Source organism: Periplaneta americana, chromosome 8, assembly GCF_040183065.1.
Source record: "Periplaneta americana isolate PAMFEO1 chromosome 8, P.americana_PAMFEO1_priV1, whole genome shotgun sequence".
Taxonomy (NCBI): Eukaryota; Metazoa; Arthropoda; class Insecta; order Blattodea; family Blattidae; genus Periplaneta; species Periplaneta americana.
In genome coordinates, this window is record NC_091124.1 from 168,608,412 (window position 1) to 168,628,949 (window position 20,538).

General features: G+C 35.9%; 1 protein-coding gene across 6 annotated transcripts in view; it reads right to left on the reverse strand.

Moving 5' to 3' along the window:
• LOC138705231 (tudor domain-containing protein 5-like) overlaps positions 1 to 20,538 on the reverse strand; it is a 245,950-nt gene that overhangs the window by 65,889 nt on the left and 159,523 nt on the right. For all 6 annotated transcript variants that reach the window (XM_069834040.1, XM_069834041.1, XM_069834042.1 and 3 more), the window contains one exon: positions 10,672 to 10,815. In XM_069834040.1, the coding sequence (XP_069690141.1) occupies positions 10,672 to 10,815 (144 nt within the window). The remainder of the gene's footprint in view (positions 1 to 10,671; positions 10,816 to 20,538) is intronic.

Here is a 20,538-nt window from a genome sequence, read left to right on the forward strand (position 1 = left end):
GAGAAACTGTGGCTCATCTCGCATCAGAATACGAAACTGATACTACAACTGTGCGTGATTTAATAGAAATCAAGGATAAAATATATAGAGCATGTAAATCTACTACATGAGATCTCTACTATTCCTACCTTTCCGCTGACAGCCATTACAAGAAGTTTCTTTGCCCCTTAAAAACACTTTATTGACAATCGAACTTAAATTAGTGAACTTCTGATTCTCTGCCTAGCTTGTTAAACACAAAACCACGGAGGAAATTACGAATCACTTAATTTACGAAAATATTTTAAGGTACGGATTATCCGATTTTTTCGATTAACCGTTCAGTTCATCCCCTTCATTACCATGGTTAACAGAGGTTCTACTGTATTTCTAAAAATATTGAAATTATATCAAGAAAAAGTGAACATGAACTATGTTTCCTCATAATTAAATATTTTTGTGCACTTTTTTCAACAGTAGGTCAGTTTGCCAACAGCAGTATTGAAAAAGTCTGTATCCAAATCTACTAACCAACACTACATCCTCTAATGTAGTGTTTCTCAAACTATGGTCCGCAGACCACCTGTGGTCCTCGAAGTCTGCCCTTGTGGTCTTTAAAAAAAACGTTACAAAAAATAAAATTCAAACGAATTGCATATCACGCTATAGCTGAAAATCTCAGAGTTTAGAAATGATACATGGCAATCGCCTTTCACTTTTTCCTCGCAGTACTGACATTTTATGAATTTTATTACCCAACTCTACTCTCAGTAACAAAAGAGAGATTTAAAGCACTATGACCATAGTGTTTCTCGCCATCTTTTCCCTGCACATCTAAGTGCCATGCCTGTAACCCAGCCAGGGACCATCCGAATTCATAACAGAGGATCAAAGTACCAAACCTTTTCATGTATACTGTTTTCGCTGTAAGAAAAATCCTAATGTAAACATAAGCACGTTGCTGTCATACCCGTGATTGGCTCCCAGTCGAAACACGCACACGACGCAGGAAAATATAGTTCGTATTTGGAAACCACAATCTTGTATTACTTGATAATAAAAAATTGAAATTCTAGTTGTTAAATACGAGGAAACATTTAACTACACTCATGTGTAAAACGCTATGTAAAAGAAAAGCTACTTTTATATTTTGTTATGTACTATGAACGCGGATGAATACCAACGGTAATACTGAGGTAGTCTGTTCTTGTAACAAGTTGGCGTCACTCGAGCTCGTAGTTGTTCACGAAAGCATGTGGTACTGAGATATGGCTTTTGTATCCTCAACTGTCCATTGTGAAGACATAAGACTTAAAAATAATTTAATTGCAGTAATTATAAAGAAATGTTTCCTAAACAAATGAATGCATAGTAGTGAGGTTAAGCCTGTGTAACGAGTAACGGGAATTGTTTAACATGAAACAGTATGTACAACAGTAGGCGGGAACATGTACTGAGAATCTATGGCGCCAAACAGTGACCAATGAAGCCTCACTTCAGTCACATGCTATTGTTTACATTAGGATTTTTCTTACAGCGAAAAGATTATAGTTATAACTTTCTTAATAGTTTTGCCGATACCCAGTCTGCACATTGAAATGGTCATGGACTGTACGTCACACACCAATAATACAACTCATGTCACAATATAACATTTATTTTCCGAGTAAATATGACGAATTTTCATGGGTTTGTGAACCATTTCATTGCAATATTAAAATAACAAACTTTCATTTAGTGAAAGAGAAAGTGACACCGGACTTAAAATGAAATTCCAAGCGGAAGGAATGGTTAATTTCTAGACCTCATTATAAGTGAAAAGAGAATATAGTAAACTGTACAATGGTGCTTTAGAGACTATAATTCAGTTCGCTTCTACGTATCTGTGTGAGAAAGGGTTTTCATCACTAACTCTAATAAAAACAAAGTACCGAAGTCAACTCGATGTATGTGACAATCTCCGACTTAAGCTTACCACCATACATTCAAATACAGAACTATGCAAGAATCAGCAGGCTCATCCATCTCATTAATCTAAGTTAAAGATTATCCAAACTCTAATAGCCTTCAATTATTAAAAAAAACGAAAATGAATTTTCTTCTATTAACATTAACTTAATTAGTTAACACTAATATAAAATCAATTGAATTAAATCAATTTTAATTAATTAATTAATTATATTTCAGAATATAAGTATACTGGTATTAAAATATGCTACAAAAATGATAAATTTGCTTTTGAAGGGAACAAGAGCAAGGTGGTCCGCGGAACTGTTCTGACTTAAAAAAAAGTGGTCCCCACTGTAAAAAAGTTTGAGAAACGCTGCTCTATGAAATTTGTTTAAACAAAAGCCGCCCTAAATAAGGGTTCGATAGATCGGCCTACTAATCAATTCATAAAGAATAATAAGTAAACAAAACAATTTTGTGACATTTGGAAAGAAAAAGAAAAAACATTAAGATAAGAAAATGTAGGAAATCATTTACAATAAAAATTTTGTTGGGTACAAATGATTACTAATTATAGCTAAGGATGATTTTAACACGTGAGATCCTATGGCATCAATCATTGCATCAGAAATTTTATATTGTTTAAGTTGATTTAAAGTTTCACGTGGGATCGTGCCACGGGCACCGAACATGAGCCCAAAAACTGTCCAATGTGTGATGTGGTATTGTGCTCCAAGATGCTGACAACAAGGCTCATATATGACTTGTTTTTCACGACACACCTCTCGTGGCTGTTGCTCATGCATCTCAAAATGGATTGTGGGATCAAGAATGACACCCTTATCCTTCTGCCGATCAATTATGATGATATCAGCCCGTCTAGTAGAGCCATCAGAAGAGACGCAACCAACCTCCTCATAAACCTCATAGGAAGCATTCTGACAGATTGAAGCTGCGATGAGAGAACGAACCGTATTATGTCTGTTGATTCGGAGCAATTCTCCATGATGGCAGAAACCCAAGACGTGAGGAACTTAACAGTGCATAATATTACTGTGAAGCACTGAATAAGTGAAAGCCAACATCTGATGCAAACATGCAGGGCTCCTAACAAAAAGCATGACACTATTCCACAGACTGTGCGATCCATTCATAAGTGACTGCATTGTAATAATTGGAAGATTCTGCCACAACCTTAAGTCAAACTTGGCACTTTCAACTAATCATGTGCGAGATCCACACATAATAAAATGTCACATTAATTGACACATATATGCACATTACTTCCTCAAATCACGAAAGAAAATTAATACATTAAAAATGTCAATAGTTCAGTATTACCATACTTGAAGTTCACAGTTTTATAAAAAAAAAAAAAAAAAAAAAAAAACAACGAAAATTTTAAGGTATGAATTTTACAGGTGCAAATATCCTCTAACATAAAGTTGAAATATACAGTATAAATCAATTTATCGTGATCTTTTAACTTATAGATAACGTCAAATTCTATACAATTTTCCAGTTACTGAAATATAATAGATACTTTTAATACATAATAGAAATAAAATTGAATCGCACTTTTCAGAAAGGAACTAAGTCAAAATATGCTACTTTTCTGAAGAGCAAAAGAAACTTATTTTATGAATAAATACCAGTTTACCAGCGCCGTATATAAATATCCTTCTATCTTTCTTATATTAGGACAGAAAGAAAGGTGGAGAGGTTTGATAAGTGTTTTTCTCCGCCAATTAATGCGCATTGAAAGTAAATCATCAGTTAAAATAAAAATCGCAAATTTTGACTTAGTTCCTTTCTAAAAAGTGCGATTCAATTATACATGTATCATGATGTTCTATTAGGAATAACCATAATCACAATAGTCATATCTAATATAACTTAAGTGATCTGTTTAGTGTCAAATGTTAGAATTAAAATAAATATAATTAATGAATTATAATTACACTCATCGGCAAAAAAAGTGGATCACCTAATATTTTAAAGAATTATAATAATTTTATAGCTTCTACTTTATTTTTCTACATTCTGACAAAGGCATATTGTAAAATGAAGTAAATATGTATCCTGTGCACTTCATTCCCATCATGAAAATGCTTTTTGTTTGCAATTTATTTTGAAGTTCTAAAGTTCTGTTATTTATGCAAAATTTCAAGTAATGCATTTCATGAAGTTATTGAGGCAATGACTTGCATTAACACTTGAGTATGCCACTGAAATTGTCACTGTGCGCGTATTTTGCCCTAATATTGTGAGTTATCATTCCTAGTGTCTTCTGATTAAGGTTCTGGCTGCTATGTATATCTGTTATCAGGCAGTACACCTCATTTGACAATATGTATCAGAGGAAGAACAATTGTTTGTATGCATCTGAAACCTGTTATTTGTAGCTAGTCGGTGATGTGTGCAATGGAGGGGGGAAGGAACTCCTGGCCTAGTTACCTCATAAGTGGTGCCTTCTTGATATCACATGTGAGGTCCAAACCTGTCTTCGGACAGTTGACTAAACAACCACTTCTAGTGGCGATGATGTTTTCCGTCATGCCATGCTGACCACCAGATCTTGCAATGTTATGGATGAGATTCCACTTCTCCTATAATGCTACCTGCATTTCGTTCAGAACATTGAAGTTGCAATGTCAGACACTTCAGATGAGCATATCTCACAGGTTTTCAACAGAATTTAAATCTGGGCTGCGTGCTGGCCAGTCCAAGGTTGGTATCCCGATGTCGCGAAGGTAGTCAGTCGCATAGGGTTGGGCATAAGGATGAAATTTCCACTGAGGAAGGGGATTACATGGTCTGCATGTATCAGTGTGCATTCAGAGTGTCATCACCGACGAAAACAAGCTCTGTTTGGGCTCCAAAACTGATATCTCCCCATATCACGACACAGCCATCTCCAAACAGCATTTGTCTGAAGAAGTTGCAAGCTGAATATTGCTCCCCATACTTTCTCCATACTCTCTCTGTTATCAGGTGAGGGGAAGCAAAACAGCAACTCATCCGTGAACAGCACTGTTGACACTAGTCCACAGTCCAATTCTGGTGTTGATGCCCAAACTACAATCTTGCTGCCCATGCTGGGGGTGAGCTATGGAGAAACTGCAGGTCTTCTTGAGGTCGAACTGGCTTCCCAGAGTCTTGGTCTAACATTCCTCTCACTCGCAGTGACCTTCTTCACTGTTTCGAGACGATTTCTGGCTTGGACTGTTGTCGTGTGGAAATATCGTAAGATATGAAGAACCTGAAACCTGTTATCTCTGGTGAATGTAGACCTATCATGGCATGATTCCAATGTCTGTAGTAGGTATAGAGCTGTGCGTTTTCCCTTTCAAGCCTGCCTGCCCCGTGTCATTCAGAATACGTCTGACATTCCGCTCTTGACCAAGTAGACAACAGGCCGAGCGCAAGCTTGCCTGGCAGTACCCGCTCCTTCTCATACCAAGCATAGTATGACCCAAGCGAGCTCATTGGGTTGTTATGAAGCTTGTGTGCAGTTTAACTGTACGCTATGTATTCTCAACAAGTGCAAGACAAGTTAAGATGCGGAGAGGAGACTATGTTTTGGTTAATGGAAATAGGACTGGATCTGAAGCCTGGAAAAAATTCTCTTGTGTAAATGAAAAAGAAACACTAAAACCAGAGGGTTCTGCGAAAAGCAATATGTATGGAAAGATTTTAAAAGTTGAAAACAGGTACCTCAGGCATGTTGCGTCATATATTATGTAAAGTGGAAAGAAATGTTCAAGACAGCTAAAATATTTTGAAAACTGATAAAGATTTTTTAGTGGAAAGGTGTGTGGAAATGTGCGTGAAAGACTTGAGACCATTTTCTATTGTGGAAGGGGAAGAATTCTTAAAGTTAGGACAGGCCCTATTGGATATATTTTTTCTCCTTAAAAAAACAGCATGTATTTAGACCTATTTAAAAAATTGAAGTTCTACGACAAATAAACTTAGAAATTAACAATAAAATAAAAAGTTACTAGTTATCTTAGACACAACTTTTATATTTATTGAATCCAGTACTGACTGTGAAAGCTAACTACACGTAAAACAAAACAGAAGAGGCGCGATAAGAGCCTGCCATCCTAGGAGCAAGCTCACGTGGAACCCGACACACAACACAACACATAAACTTGCTTCTACTGTTGGGTTAAATACGCTCTTGCCTGTTCACCAGTCCAAGCAGGTCAGGCAGGCTGAATGTTGCTGTATGCATAGCTCTAAGTAGGTACCCAGCTCACAGAATCGCCATAAAGCATGTTGGATGCTTCCAAAAGACACACCGATGGCATTAGTCACAAAACAAATGATTCATACACCCTCAACTAATGCAACAGCTCTTGCAATTTCTTCTTGAATAAGAGACATCTTAACTTAACAAATTTAAAATGGACACTGAAGAAAAATATTTAACTTATGACAGAAAATATGCTACACACTGATAATTCATCAATAGCAGCCACTGCACAATTGTAAAACTTGAAAGATTTCATTATTGGTCTGTGTTGTAAAACCATAATGCACATAGTCTGATGCTTAAGGGTAGCAAGGCACTTTATGACATCTTAACATCGTATTCAACTCCAAAAATGTTGAATACTTCTTTCTCTAGCCATAAAACTTATTAAATTTAATAATATTCTGTCTAAATTGGTGGTTTATTGACAATGATTCAGTTTTTATGATGTGACCCACTTTTTTTGCTAGTCAGTGTATTTTCCTTGATTCTTCATTTCTTTTAAAGCACTTATTTATCGCTAATGATCCATAAAGTTATTTCAATAAATGACTTATAAATTTCACTTTGTTAATATTAAACTATAAAAGTATTTTACCTTAATTGAATAGTTTCGAAGTGATGTTCATCATCATCTTCTGAATTCTAATGGATGTCCCCACATTATCTTCCAGTTTCTTAGTGGGATATGTTTATGATTGATAATAGTGTGTTGAAAAGGGTGTGTTCTGAAATTCAGTTGAGTATTGAGGACGTGTTGCGTGTGTTTTTGTATATCTATAAATTTAATTTTGTTCTAGTGCAACGGTCATCAGCACACTGCACTTTCGAGCTAGCATCTCTTACCTACAAGTCTCTTACAGCAACAGCGTGCAACCGTGGCTGCTGGCGGTATGCTGTCTCCCTATCCCTTCTGCACTATGGAGCATAATTCCTTGCACCACATACACTTTACCCATTTCAGTGAGTGCTGACGACCACTGTTCTAGTGTGTTGAGTTCCTGGCTTTTTTTGGTTCATTGTGTAGGATTTGCATTTCTGTTTCTACACTGCCATAATTGTGATGGAGTTTGTGATGTGTTCTGTGTAGGTTGAATTATTGTTGTGTGATTTAGTATGGCTCTGATGTGTTGTAGACATACAAAAACATATACAACATCCTCAATACTCAATTGAATTTCAGAACAAACATCCTTTTCAACACAACATTACTAATCATAAACATACCACACAAGACCGGAAGATAGTGTGGAACCCCGCTAGAATTCAGAAGATGATGAACACCATGTCGAAAGTAGTTAGTTAAGGTAAAATATCAGCATTGAAACAGTTACTATATCGAATCTAGTATTTTAAGAAAGCAGTAGATTGTGTTAACTCTTTGTTAGCCATTCAAACTATCAAACAGCAGTCTATGTGAAATTCATCAGTCATTAAAACTATTACCACAACTACAAAACAAATTGCTTTGCAGTGGACACCTTCACACTGTAGATTAGAAGGAAATGAGAGGACAGATATCCTAGAAAAAAAAAAAGGCCCAAGAATAAAACATACAACTAGTCGTAAAATTTCCTTCTATTCAGCTAAGAGATTGATTAAAAACAGCAAAAAAAAAAAAATTAATTTACAAGAATCCCTATAACTTGCCAGTGCAGGTAAATCATAGCAGAATATAGTCAATGACAGTGTCATAATTCCTGAATTCCCACACAGTGAAGCAGTAGCCCTCTCCTGTTGCATATAGGACATGATTGTTTGGCAGCCCACCTGCATAAAGTATTCATATTTATATCTCCACATTGCATACTATAAAGCAGGCATCTCAAGGCCAACGCATAAAAGTTGTTACAGAGAGCAAATGTAGATAGCATAGTCAGCTGAAGAGATTAGCGCAACACCCGAAGATAGCAGATCACATTCATGTCACACGCATGAGCGAGCTAAGTTGTAACTGTTGCGGGAGAAATTCCACAAAGCTACACTTTTGAGTTGTAATGTCACAATAGACGGTTGTTTTCGGAAGGAATAAAATTTCTTAAGTAGCTTGCAGTAGTAATAATAATAATAATAAATTTATTTTATAATTATATATTAATGAGTAAAGAGAAAACACCTGAACCATGAAGAACCATACATGTTACGTAATTATTTAAGCACAAGGAACTGGCCACCCTACTCCATTATCTCCTGGCTTAGTTGCCTCATAAGCAGTGCCTTGTTTGTGTCATATTTGAGGTTCAGACCTGTCTTCGGACAGTTGACTAAACAACAATACTTCATTTCTAGTAAATAGTTTTTGATATCTCTTTTTTTTTTTAAGTTTATACTATATCTAATAAAATAAAATTCAATTAAAGAATAATAATTAAATTACAATTAAATTTGTTGGTTAAGGTACGTATTCTTACGATACGTCAATATTAATATATTAATTACAGTAATAGTTAAATAATATGTTTCGTAATGTTTTCAATAATTAACAATAACCAAAACATCTTAGAAATTCACAATTATTTTAAATTAGAACTATCCAAATCTTAAATCTGGTCTCAAATTATTTTCTCAAGTCCTTCTGTACTCCATTATATTTGCTACACTGGTCTTGATTCAAAATAGGTAACAATTTTAGATTAATAAAGCGGTAACAGTTTACCCACTGAAACTTGGGACTCCGGCAATTTCACTTTGCCTAATAAAGCTTTTATTTCTTCATACATTTGCGGTAATAAAGACATTCTTTCCTCGGAGATGGAGACAACATCGTAGTGGTAGATGTCTATTCAAACGTCGCAGTCAATGACGTCATCCGGAGATACACAAACTGCTCCCGCATCTTGTTCCACTCTTACATTAAAAGAGAGAGAGAGGAGGAAGTGCTCCGAGGAGGCCCTATTGAGACGTCTGCTATAAAGCAACATGACAAGGTCTACCTTTCTTTCTACCCTAATATAAGAAAGATAGAAGGATCAACAATTTGAAAATGACAAAATATTACTGGGATGCACAACAACAAATGGAGATCATCCAACTGCCGAAGATATAAAATATATTACTACTGCTACTATGTGAAATATGATCACAGTTTAATATTAACATAATCAAGTTTAAAAGTTGTTTATTTAAATAACTTAACAGATCATTAGGTATAATTATTTCAATAAATGTGTTACGAAGTTGTTCAACTTGCGAATACACTGTTAATGCTTCACCAGAAGCAAAACACTACAATACAATATTCAATAAGAATGCCAAAATTTAAATTTCAGAACTTAACAAATAATTAATTTTATTAGTATGAAGCAAAGTTACTGCTAATATGTAAATATATGCAATTTAATGGAAATTTTCTATGAATAATATGTAGAATACATCCAGCAAGTATTGTCTATGTTAGTATCTAAGGCAATCCTTTCCTTTAAAAAAAATATTCCAACTTTCTGCACAGCATTTTATTAATAATTGAATAGCTAAACAGAAAAATGTTGCAAGAGAGAATTTATTTCCTAATGCAATATTTTAATATAAACATGTTGCATGTATCTGTTTTATACTGTAGTGAACTCTGTTGATTGAAAATGGAAGTGCAACCTTAAATATAGGCTGTAAAACCTAGCAGGTTGTAAGAAAACGTTACAATGCAAAGCATAAATATTTATTTTTTTCTGTTACTGTAAAATTTTAATTTGGTGCTTCCGACATTTTTCCATTTAGCTATTCAATTATAAATGCAAACTCTGCTATGCTAATGAGGAAGAACGTTTAGTGGACATAATACTATAAGTACAGACCAGATATGAAAGGAAGTGAGTTCTTATTTTAAGGACTGTTGTACCAATTCTATTTGTATGCCACTTGATATCATTATGGATTGGTACAGAGTTATTCTGATCGTCAATATTCCAATAGTCTGCATGTTTTGAATAACACGCAGTAGTTCACTTTTACGTAATTTCCCTTCTTTCTTGGCATGAACTTGCCTAGCTCAAATTTTTTTTTCTTTAAATCGATATATTTAATAATAAGTTTTGAGCATTCATAAGAGTTATAGGAACGAAGAATTCTGATATAGTATATGTGATACGCTAGACAATCATATGCTGCATAAATTCTGATTTTGTAGTTTCTTCTTTCTGCTGTAGTGTGAAAGGTTCTAGATAACTAAAGTAGACACTGGAGCTGTTTTAATAATAGATTATATAACATGATTGAAAATAAACATACAGAATGTCAATTCAACATTATATTCACAACAACTGTATAATTCTGCATGTGAAGAGCAGTCATTCATTCTGAAAATCACTATTCCAGAAAACTGAATAAAATGTAAGAGAAAGAATGTGTTAATTGTTTAGTGATGGAGTTAAATTCTTTCTCTGATAGAAAGTCAGCAACTTCAAAAAAATTAAACGGCAATAATTGTTAAAAATCATTAAAATCTACTTATTACGAAACTTCAGAATTTGTTGCAAGAGAGTTACCCTTTGGACTGGGGGTGATGGTGGCTGTGGCTGTGGCTGTCTGCTTGTCATAAACTGTGCCAGTCCTTCACGTTCTAACACATCATTGATGTGGATGTCTTCTGGACCACTAGTATCTACTAGAGCTACTTCCACCTTACGTGCCTGAAAATAAACATGCACATTTACAGTTAATCTATTTACAGTGGAGAAAATCTAATGGTTTAATACCTTCTGCTTTAAGACTTCACCAAGGAAAATATATAACAAACTAAGGAAAGTAAAGTGCATCCATAATAATGCATTAACTTAAACAGGCAAAAGATATCAAGAAAGCATATACAAAGCATGGAGACAGATAAAAGGTTTTCCAGCTGTGAATAGCTCATGCTTGCACCACCAATTTAGTACTGTTAATAACTTGCTGAAGCATATACAACAGTTACGATAAGAAGTTTCAGTGTTTCACGACAACCTGTCATGGGTTTTAATCCTAGAGGAAGTGCAAAGAAAGCTTGCCCATTTGACTGATGTGCAGAGAACGATATTCGGTCCTCGTGCCGTCATGCTCATCACAGGCTGCTATGAATGACATAATGCTGATTACAGGGCGCATTCGAAAGCATGGTCTTGAGCTGTTCGTATCGTGAAATGTATTGTGCAGAGTGGGTAGAAGCCAGCATATGTGTTACATATTCTGCATTTTATCCCTCATATCAGGATTTTTATATAGTTCAAAATGTGTTTGTAAAATAAAAGAGTTCTGTATAACATTCTATGTACTTAACAATGCCCCCGTTGGCTCTAAATTAGGAAGTGCTAATAAAACGTTACACAGTCAAACTAGGGAATTATTTATAACATTTATAAATGTATGAAAAACGAAACAGGCACCGCTCGTAATGTAAGGAGTATATACAGATTAAAATAAATCGACCATAGTACCACGCTAGTTATCGGAACATTTTAATAAAATCACATAGTATTAGTGTTTTATTACAACGTCAAATATCAATTATTACATGATCACATATTTCTTATAACACCTTTGTAATTTCATTCAGTGATTTTATATGTAAAAGAATTCGTGCTTCTGTATTTTCAACAATGTTATGTTATTAGTTACTCTGCAACAAGGTTTAGGTTCCGTTACATGCCCTGTGATAAATCTCACTCGAAACATCAAGCCAGCAGACGACTGAGAACTGACGACAGTTTGCCAATCCAATCGAACAGAGGTCAAGTGTACCAGAACGTTTCCGAAAGTTCGTGCAGCTTTCCGTGGCAAGCTCTTCTTGCGTTTACTCTACCTAGGATAAAAATGTTTTCTTCTATTGTCAATATACATAGTACCTTCTTAATGGGAGGCTGTGCATCGTGCGGGCCACAAGTCACAGAGTCCCACAAAGTGTCCATTTAATGTCAGCTCGAAAAAGCACCCGAATGAGTTACAGTAAATTTAAAAAAAACCTTAAGGATATAAAAAATTCGCGACATACGTATTGTTTGTTACTAGATAGGAGGTCCGTAATTCGTGGAAGAGAGCAGCACAATGTTATTCCTTGCCTAAAATTCATTCGAAAATACTGTAATCAATATTTTGGTTCCGGTTACCCGGTGACATCCCAACAAATCTCCATCATCATCTCATCTCATCGCGGTGTAGCACAGATCAATGTCCTATGGTGCACACTGGGCAATAATTCTGCTGGTAAATTGGTCTATACAACTGAAGGATACACGGGAAAAACGAACAATGTCACATTTTCACTAAGGACCAGCCTCATGGTCTAGTGGTCAGAGCTTCTGGCAATAGTTCATGAGGTCCCGGGTTCGATTCCCGGTTAGAGCACAGGAATTTTTCCTTAAAGGGGATTATTCCTGTGCTCGTCCATGGAATTTAGGTTAAGTTTAGATTTAAGACCTCTCCTGGCACCACATTATCATAATCATCCTATCACATCATCGGGGTAATGTAACTCCACCTTCCAGGCGCCCCAACCTCAGAAGTGGGTTACAACTAAGCCATAGCCAGGAGAGAAGACCAGAAATGTCGAAAAGACAACCTGGTGGCATTGGGGGGGGGGGGGGAGGGGGGAAACCCTTTTCACTAAGAGTGAGATAATGATCTATTTCAGTATATTACTGCTAAATCTATTGATGTTTCTACTTGAAATGAAGGAAATGATGAGTGTATCCGTGGTTTTAATTCTCCTTTACCACTTTTGGTAAAAATAACACTAAAGTTTGTAGTAATACAGTGAATTATATAATGACATCACCCTTAACAGCATTGTGACCTTGTTCGTTTTTCCCGTGTATCCTTCAACTGCATTCACATGGGTGTATGATGATCAGTCAAATACCTGCCATCAGTTAAAAAAAAAAAAAAAGGCCAGAGACTTACTTTTCTTAAAAAGAGACATTTAACTTTGAGTGACATGACATCACTGTCTAATGAAATAGTTAACAAACTTGAGACTCATAACATTAGTGCAGAAGATAGGTAAGCTTGGCCAAGTGGAAGTATGTGTGCTTGAAGAATTCAAAGCGTAAGTTCGAGACTACGATATCCTCTTTTATACTATTCACTGCGTTCATGTAATATTTCCTATTAAAATTCAAAGTAAACTTATTGTACTGTATCTTGTCATCTACAGTTCCTGTATGTATTTGTTATTTAATAAAAAGTTTTACATTTTCTTATGTTCTGAATAAGACTGTAGTTTAATTGAATTGTTATGTGAAATTGAAGGGAAAAAGAAAATTGATGCACTATACATGCCTGAATATAAGATAATGTTTTTTACCTTAAAATATACCGGTACTTATAAAAATTATACTCGTCTTAAAAAGCAGCCTAACATTTAAAGGACTGTTAAGATACCCTTAAAAAAAATTCAGGGTTGTCTTGTATGTGAGATCATCTTATATTCGGGTCAATACAGTAATTGGGATTAAATAAATATGTACAGTACTTGTAACCTACAAAATATAGTACAATAAATCTATTTGAAATTTCAGTAAAATACACTATATGAATGCAGTAAATAGTATTAAAAAAGAGCATCCTGGCTTCAAACTCTCGAACTTCTACTTTCAATTTGTCAAGTGCACATAATTCTCCTAAATTAAGCTTATTTACTTCTGCATTAGAAGTTTTAAGTCACATTCCCTAGTGGTTAGATTAAAATAATAGCATTACATTAACACTTTGATTAAAAAGGAAATGTTAATATTGAGGAAAATTGCATTAGATCAAAATGTTGACAGTATTTTCGGCTTTTCTGAACAAGGAACAATGTCATGCTATTAGCTTCAGCGAATTACAAACGAAGTTGTAAAATTACCATAGATAGCATTTAAATATGTAAATTTTATGCAGCAGCATGTGATCTATATTTACATTATTCAACTAATGTTGTTCTTCCAATTTTCAACAACTTTATTTTTATACTATCACCAAAAAAATACTTAAACAATTTTTTGTGAACTTGTTTTATTATTAATATTAGAGGAGAAAAATTCGTTCCGGCGCCGGGGATCGAACCCGGTGCTATGGATTGAATTCGGCGTAGCTCAGTGGTCAGAGTGCTTGGTACGTAGAACCAAGGACCCGGGTTCGATCCCCGGTGCCGGAGCGAATTTTTCTCCTCTAATATTAATTGTCAACATTACAGATATTATTCTGTAGGACAAATTAATAAATCCATAATATTGTTTTATTATGCTTACAATATGAACAAACAAATTTCATGATTTTTTCTTACTGATTGTTTTCACTTCTGAGTTCTTTGTAAGTTGTTGTTACTGAAAACATAGTTCATTTTCAATGTATTTCACAAATTAGACAACCTCTTCCATAATTGTTCAAATGTGCAGTGATTTTTTGGATGACATACTCAGTCAATTACGAGTGTTCACCCCTCTTGCTCTAATTACAGCCTCCATTCTGCTTGATCAAATTCATTGAAGCATTTCATGCTGTCCACTATGAGATATCCTCTCATTGTTGCAGTAGTACGACTCTAACATAAGCCAGTTTTCAAGGACACAATTTCGATGACGGATTCTCTTTCCAACATGTACTGTATGTCTCAGTGACATTGAAATAGGGGTTATGTGCAAGACAATTCATACAGCGAATACCAACCTCATCCAAAAACTCATACACACAACTTGCTCACTCACGATCTACAGTAGATGCTCAGAAAAGGAGCCATTTTTAATGACGACAAGCTCTTATTTGCCTCTCAATTTGACTCAGCCCACACCATAACTAAACCTGCATTGTGGGCTATCTTGTCCAACATTGTACATGGTGAAAATCATTTGCCTGTCCTCCTTCAAACTCTCACCCTCGTATCTGGCAATCTTAAGCAGAATCTTGATTCAAGAGTGAATAATAGATCATTCCAGTGCACCAATGTCCGTCCTGCTGTTGATCTGTAAATCCAAATCATGCAACGTGATGTTGTCTTGTCAATTGCGAACCTGTATTAGGTCTTCAGGCCTTCAAACACTGTTCATATAATCTTCGTCTTATTGTTCATTCACTTTCATTGACTTCTGACACTTGGAGACGATTTTGCAATTCAACTACTGAGTTGTATGTCGATCCTCCAAAGCCTGCAGTTGAATAACCTATCTGCCACTGTAGTGCCCTACTACCATCTCAACATGTCTTCTGCAATTGACCTGAAGTTCCCAATACTGTTTTAGAGTCCATTGGATGGTATCTAATGATGCACCAAGTGTATGAGCGACATTTCTGAAGCTCCTTCCATCCTCAATTAATGCAACTGTTTTTGCAGCATCTTCAGGACGTAGAATTATTTCAAGGAAGCGATCACTTTAAATTGGCTGAATCTGTGACAAAATGACAAGACAGTATTAACAATAACCTACGACTTCCTTACATTCTGTGTGATGCAATTCATACAACAATTAAGGTTCTCCATCACAAATGTTTATTGTTACTGCTTTATGTGCAGTATCCATAAAAACCATGGGAAAACAAATGAAACAATTACATGGATATATCCATTTATAAAAGGACTTTCTCCCTCCATTTAAATATTGTTGGTAAATATAAAAATAATATGAAACCCACAATTCACTTATCATTATGATACGAATTGATACTTTTTTTTTTTTCTTTTAGTATGGTATTTCACCTTATGCCAATGAGTGTACTTGATTTTCTTATAGTTCTGACATATGCATATTTTTCCAGAAGATTTCACACTGTAAAGGTCCCATTATATTGAACATAATTTACTTACAAATGGCTTTTAAGGAACCCGCCCGCAGGTTCATTGCAGCCTTCACATAAGCCCGCCATCAGTCTCTATCCTGAGCAAGATTAATCCCTATCATCATATCCCATCTCCCTCAAATCCATTTTAATATTGTCCTCTCATCTACGTCTCAGCCACCCCAAAGAACTTTTTCCCACCGACCTCTCAACTAACACTCTATATACATTTCTAGATTCGCCCATATGTGCTACATACCCTTCCCACCTCAAACGTCTGGATTTAATGTTCCTAATTGTGTCAGGCAAAGAATACAATGCATGCAGTTCTGCATTGTGTAACTTTCTCCATTCTCCTGTAACTTCATCCCTCTTAGCCCCAAATATTTTCCTAAGCACCTTATCCTCAAACACCCTTAACCTCTGTTTCTCTTTCAAAGTGAGAGTCCAAGTTTCACAACCATACAGAACAACCGGTAATATAATTGTTTTATAAATTCTAACTTTCAGTTTTTTGAGAGCAGACTGGATGACAAAAGCTTCTCAATCGAATAATAACAGGCATTTCTCCCATATTTATTCTGCATTTAATTTCCTCCCGAGTGTTATTTGTTATTGTTGCTCCAAGATATTTTAATTTTTCCACCTCTTCAAAGGATAAATCTCAAATTTTTATATTTCCATTTCGTACAATATTCTTGTCACGAGACAATCATATACTTTGAGTCCACACCTTTGGAGTAATGATTAACGTGTATGGTCGCAAAACCAGATGGCCCAGGTTCGATTCCTGGCCGGAGTAAGTTACTTGGTTGAGGTTTTTTCGGGTGTTTTCCCTCAATCCAATATGAGCAAATGCTGGGTAACTTTCGGTGCTGGACCCCAGACTCATTTCATCACCATTTTCACCTTAATCTCATTCAGACACTAAATAACCTAAGATGTTGATAAAGCGTCGTAAAATAATCTACGGGGTACTAAAAAAAATATACTTTGACTTTTCAGGATTTACTTCCAAACCTATCTCTTTACTTGCTTCAAGTAAAATTTCTGTGTTTTCACTAATCGTTTGATATTGAAAGCAGTAGCAGTAGCAGTAGCAGCAGTAGTAGTAGTAGTAGTAGTAGTAGTAGTAGTAATATACTCATCATCGTCGTCAGTTATTCCTGACAGAATTTCTTTGGTCTTTCTACTCTTGTAGTTCCAATGAGTTGATACTGAAGCAGCTTTAAAGACATAGAGCTTTGACCCATTCTCTGTAAGTGGGTATACCATTCTGAAATATTAATTATTATCAATGGTTTTCCATTATGCTATTAGTTTCTAATTCCATTCGAATATTTTCAATTATATAATAATAATAATAATAATTTTTGTTCTAACAGTACTAACAGTATCTTTGGTGGGTTCCTTATATCAAGCAAAAGCAGAAGCAACGGCAGTAGCAAAAATTAATACTAGTCAATATTGCTACTTTTCACAATTCAAAGCATGGCTAAATACAGTGTTCAATAGACAGCTGCAGCATATGTTGAAAACAGGCTTGCCACTCATACCAATTTTGACTTCATTGTCTGGAGCCCACCAGAACGTCATTCAGGACACTAAATGTCCCTATTTCTGGGACTTTTATAATTTAATTCACTAAAATAATTTTCCCCATTTTATTACATGTAATTTACTTTAATACACGAATATTGTTCTTTATAGGGCATATGTAGATCTACTCATAAGAAGAAGTAAAGCTGACTCCAATGTTATAAAATCACCAGAAAGTGATTTTGTAAGTTTAGGCCTAATGAAAATGCTACCTTCTATCTTCAGAAGAACTTCGATTTTTCTGAAAACAACTCCCTACACAAACTTGAATCATTATCATTAAAAGGAAACTATCGAATTTCTTTAAAAACATTCAAGCAGCAGCTACTGAACTGCGAATTACTGTCAATATGAAAGGCCTGTTTGTGTAAATTATAGTGTCTTAAAAACGTACTGTCAAACATTTTAGAAGGCAAAGGGGGCAACGATGTGGGCTTGAAGTGGATGGAGAATTTTAAGCAGTGCCACCTGCCTGCTTTCGTAAAGGTGGTGTCTTGTGCCTTGCCTTACCACCCTCCAATGCCTATGCAGAGAGGGTTTTCTTCCATAAGACTTTAAAGTGAACAAATGTTAGGAACAAGTGTTCTGTTGATTCGATCAAAGCAGAACTTCTCATCAATACAAACATTAATATGACTTGGTCTCTGGATAAACTTCGGGGCTTATATTGCGTTGTCTTGGTGTTCGTGACTGACGTTTCGACTGCTGTGTTGTGTCATCTTTCAGAGCTGAGCAAGTTGGATAAAGAAATAGTGTGCGAGCTTGTATATATTATGTATTGTGAGAATTTATTTCAACTCAACAATGGAATTTTATTCTTCCAACAATAATTCCTTTCTACAATTCACCTTAAATTCTCTCGTCAACAATAGGATTTTTTCACTCAACACAGGATTCGTTATAGCACTCCACTGACGGCAATGACAATTTACTTTGACTATTACGAACAACAATGAACTGTTAATCTTAACTAATATTTACAAAGCACTATTTACAAATCAGAACTATCAGTTCTCAGTTCACAGTTCTTCTAGCTCAGTCACTCGAGTTCACAGTATCTCGAACCACAGACCTTCAGAGACAGTCCACTGCACTCGAACTCAGGCCTTCGGATGCTGTCACAGTCGCGGACGCACACTCGAGCCGAACTCCGGTACACAAGACTGGCTTGCTTGCTCACTGACTGGCTGAATAATCAACTGAAAAACTGCTCGAGTTCGCTGGCGTTTCTTCTTTTATAATCACAGCGACGTAGCCTCGAAAGTTCGACGCGTCTCCAGAGATTGCACTCCAGAAAAATCCAGAGCCCTCTCCTCTCTACCAGCACCAGATGCGCGCGCACTCTCGTCGCGTTGACGTAATACACCCCCTCTCTTCTCTCCGCCGCGCGCCGTCCCAAAGTGCTCCGCGCGATCTTCTCTCTTGCGGGACGCTGGTCGTGAGTTCGAATCTCACGTCACTGTCACAGTATATATATATATATATATATATATATATATATATATATAAGCTCGCACATTTCTCTATCCAACTTGCTCAGCTCTGAAGATGACCACAACACAATGGTCAAAACATCAGCCACCAACACCAAGACAACGCGGTATAAGCCCCGAAGTTTATCCAGAGACCTGTACACCAGTTCCAGAAGCCTACGCGAACACTAATATGACTTGTTCAGACTTCATACACAAGTTAAAAACTGAGAAAAAACTGTTGGAATCTGCTAGAAGCAAAATAAATAAATAAATAAATAAATAAATAAATAAATAAGTGGAAGCACTGTTAAATGAAAGTACAGATGTTGCATTATATCTCTGCCAGCAACTGGCTGTTGAGTTTCAAGTAGCTTATTTTGATCGTAGATGTCAAGAGTACTAAAAGCAAAACAAAAAATTCCTGGTTCCTTCATTCCAATGCTCTGGTCACTGATTGCCTGAGTGTAAGGTGAGAGTTTAGACATACTTTTTCTCACAGATTAGTACAACCTTTTGCTATCTCTCATCCCCTCACCACAAACTGTGACACTGAACAGAGGCAGAGATTAATGTGTCTCATAAAGTTCTTTGCATTACCTATTAAGACAAGAAGTAATTTGATGTTTTGTGTAAAGCAGTACGCTGCTATTAAGTTAAAAAAAACTTGGGAGGGAGAATCCATAAATTTTGTTTCTATTTCTGAAAAGTAAAAAGTGGTAACCCGTGTTGGAAATGAAGGCCATCTGTTTCAATGCACTTTTCCACTAATTGATTGGTTACTATTTATAACATACACATATAACGTAGAAATATGCAGGGTGATTCAGACCACACGTAATAGTCATTTATTTCGGAAACTAATGCATTAAAATTTTCGAGATAAAAATATTTATTACTAAACCACATGTGAACTTTCACTTTCACTTGAGCTTGATTTCATCAATCAGCCTTAACAGGAAGTAGAGTCAGTGGCGTATTACTTTAAAATTTCAAATAAGAGTCGTGGTCAAATATGGTACCATTTGATAGAGCTCTTCAAAAGAAACAACTTTCATACGAAACGTTTTTATTAATTACTACTCTTTCAATGAGAAAACGTACGAAAAGACACTGGGTGATTCAGATCACCCGTAAGTCATTTATTTCGGAAACTAGTGCATTAAAATTTCCGTTGTTAACAATTTTATTAATGACCACCCCCCCTTCACAATATTCTGCATACGCCACTGCTTACGGCATTCTGGCAGGCGTTGATCATGAAATGATGCTGAGCGAACTTAAGCAGGGTTACAGTTGACAGCACACATAGAGGTAAGTGGTTTTAAATTGTGTCCATTTTGTGTGTGCAACCATCCTCATGGCAGCTTGACATTCTCGTAGTGAGTTTGCTTTTGCAGGAATCTGAAATGATGAGCCTCCCTCCATACGAACTACAAAATATCTTTAAAAATCGCCAAATCAGTCAAGCCATTTTTGGAGTTTGTGGTTGTCCCCACTACTACTCTGATAGTCACGTGGTGGAGCCTCGGCATGCTGCAGGGCTTGTCGGCGCGCTGG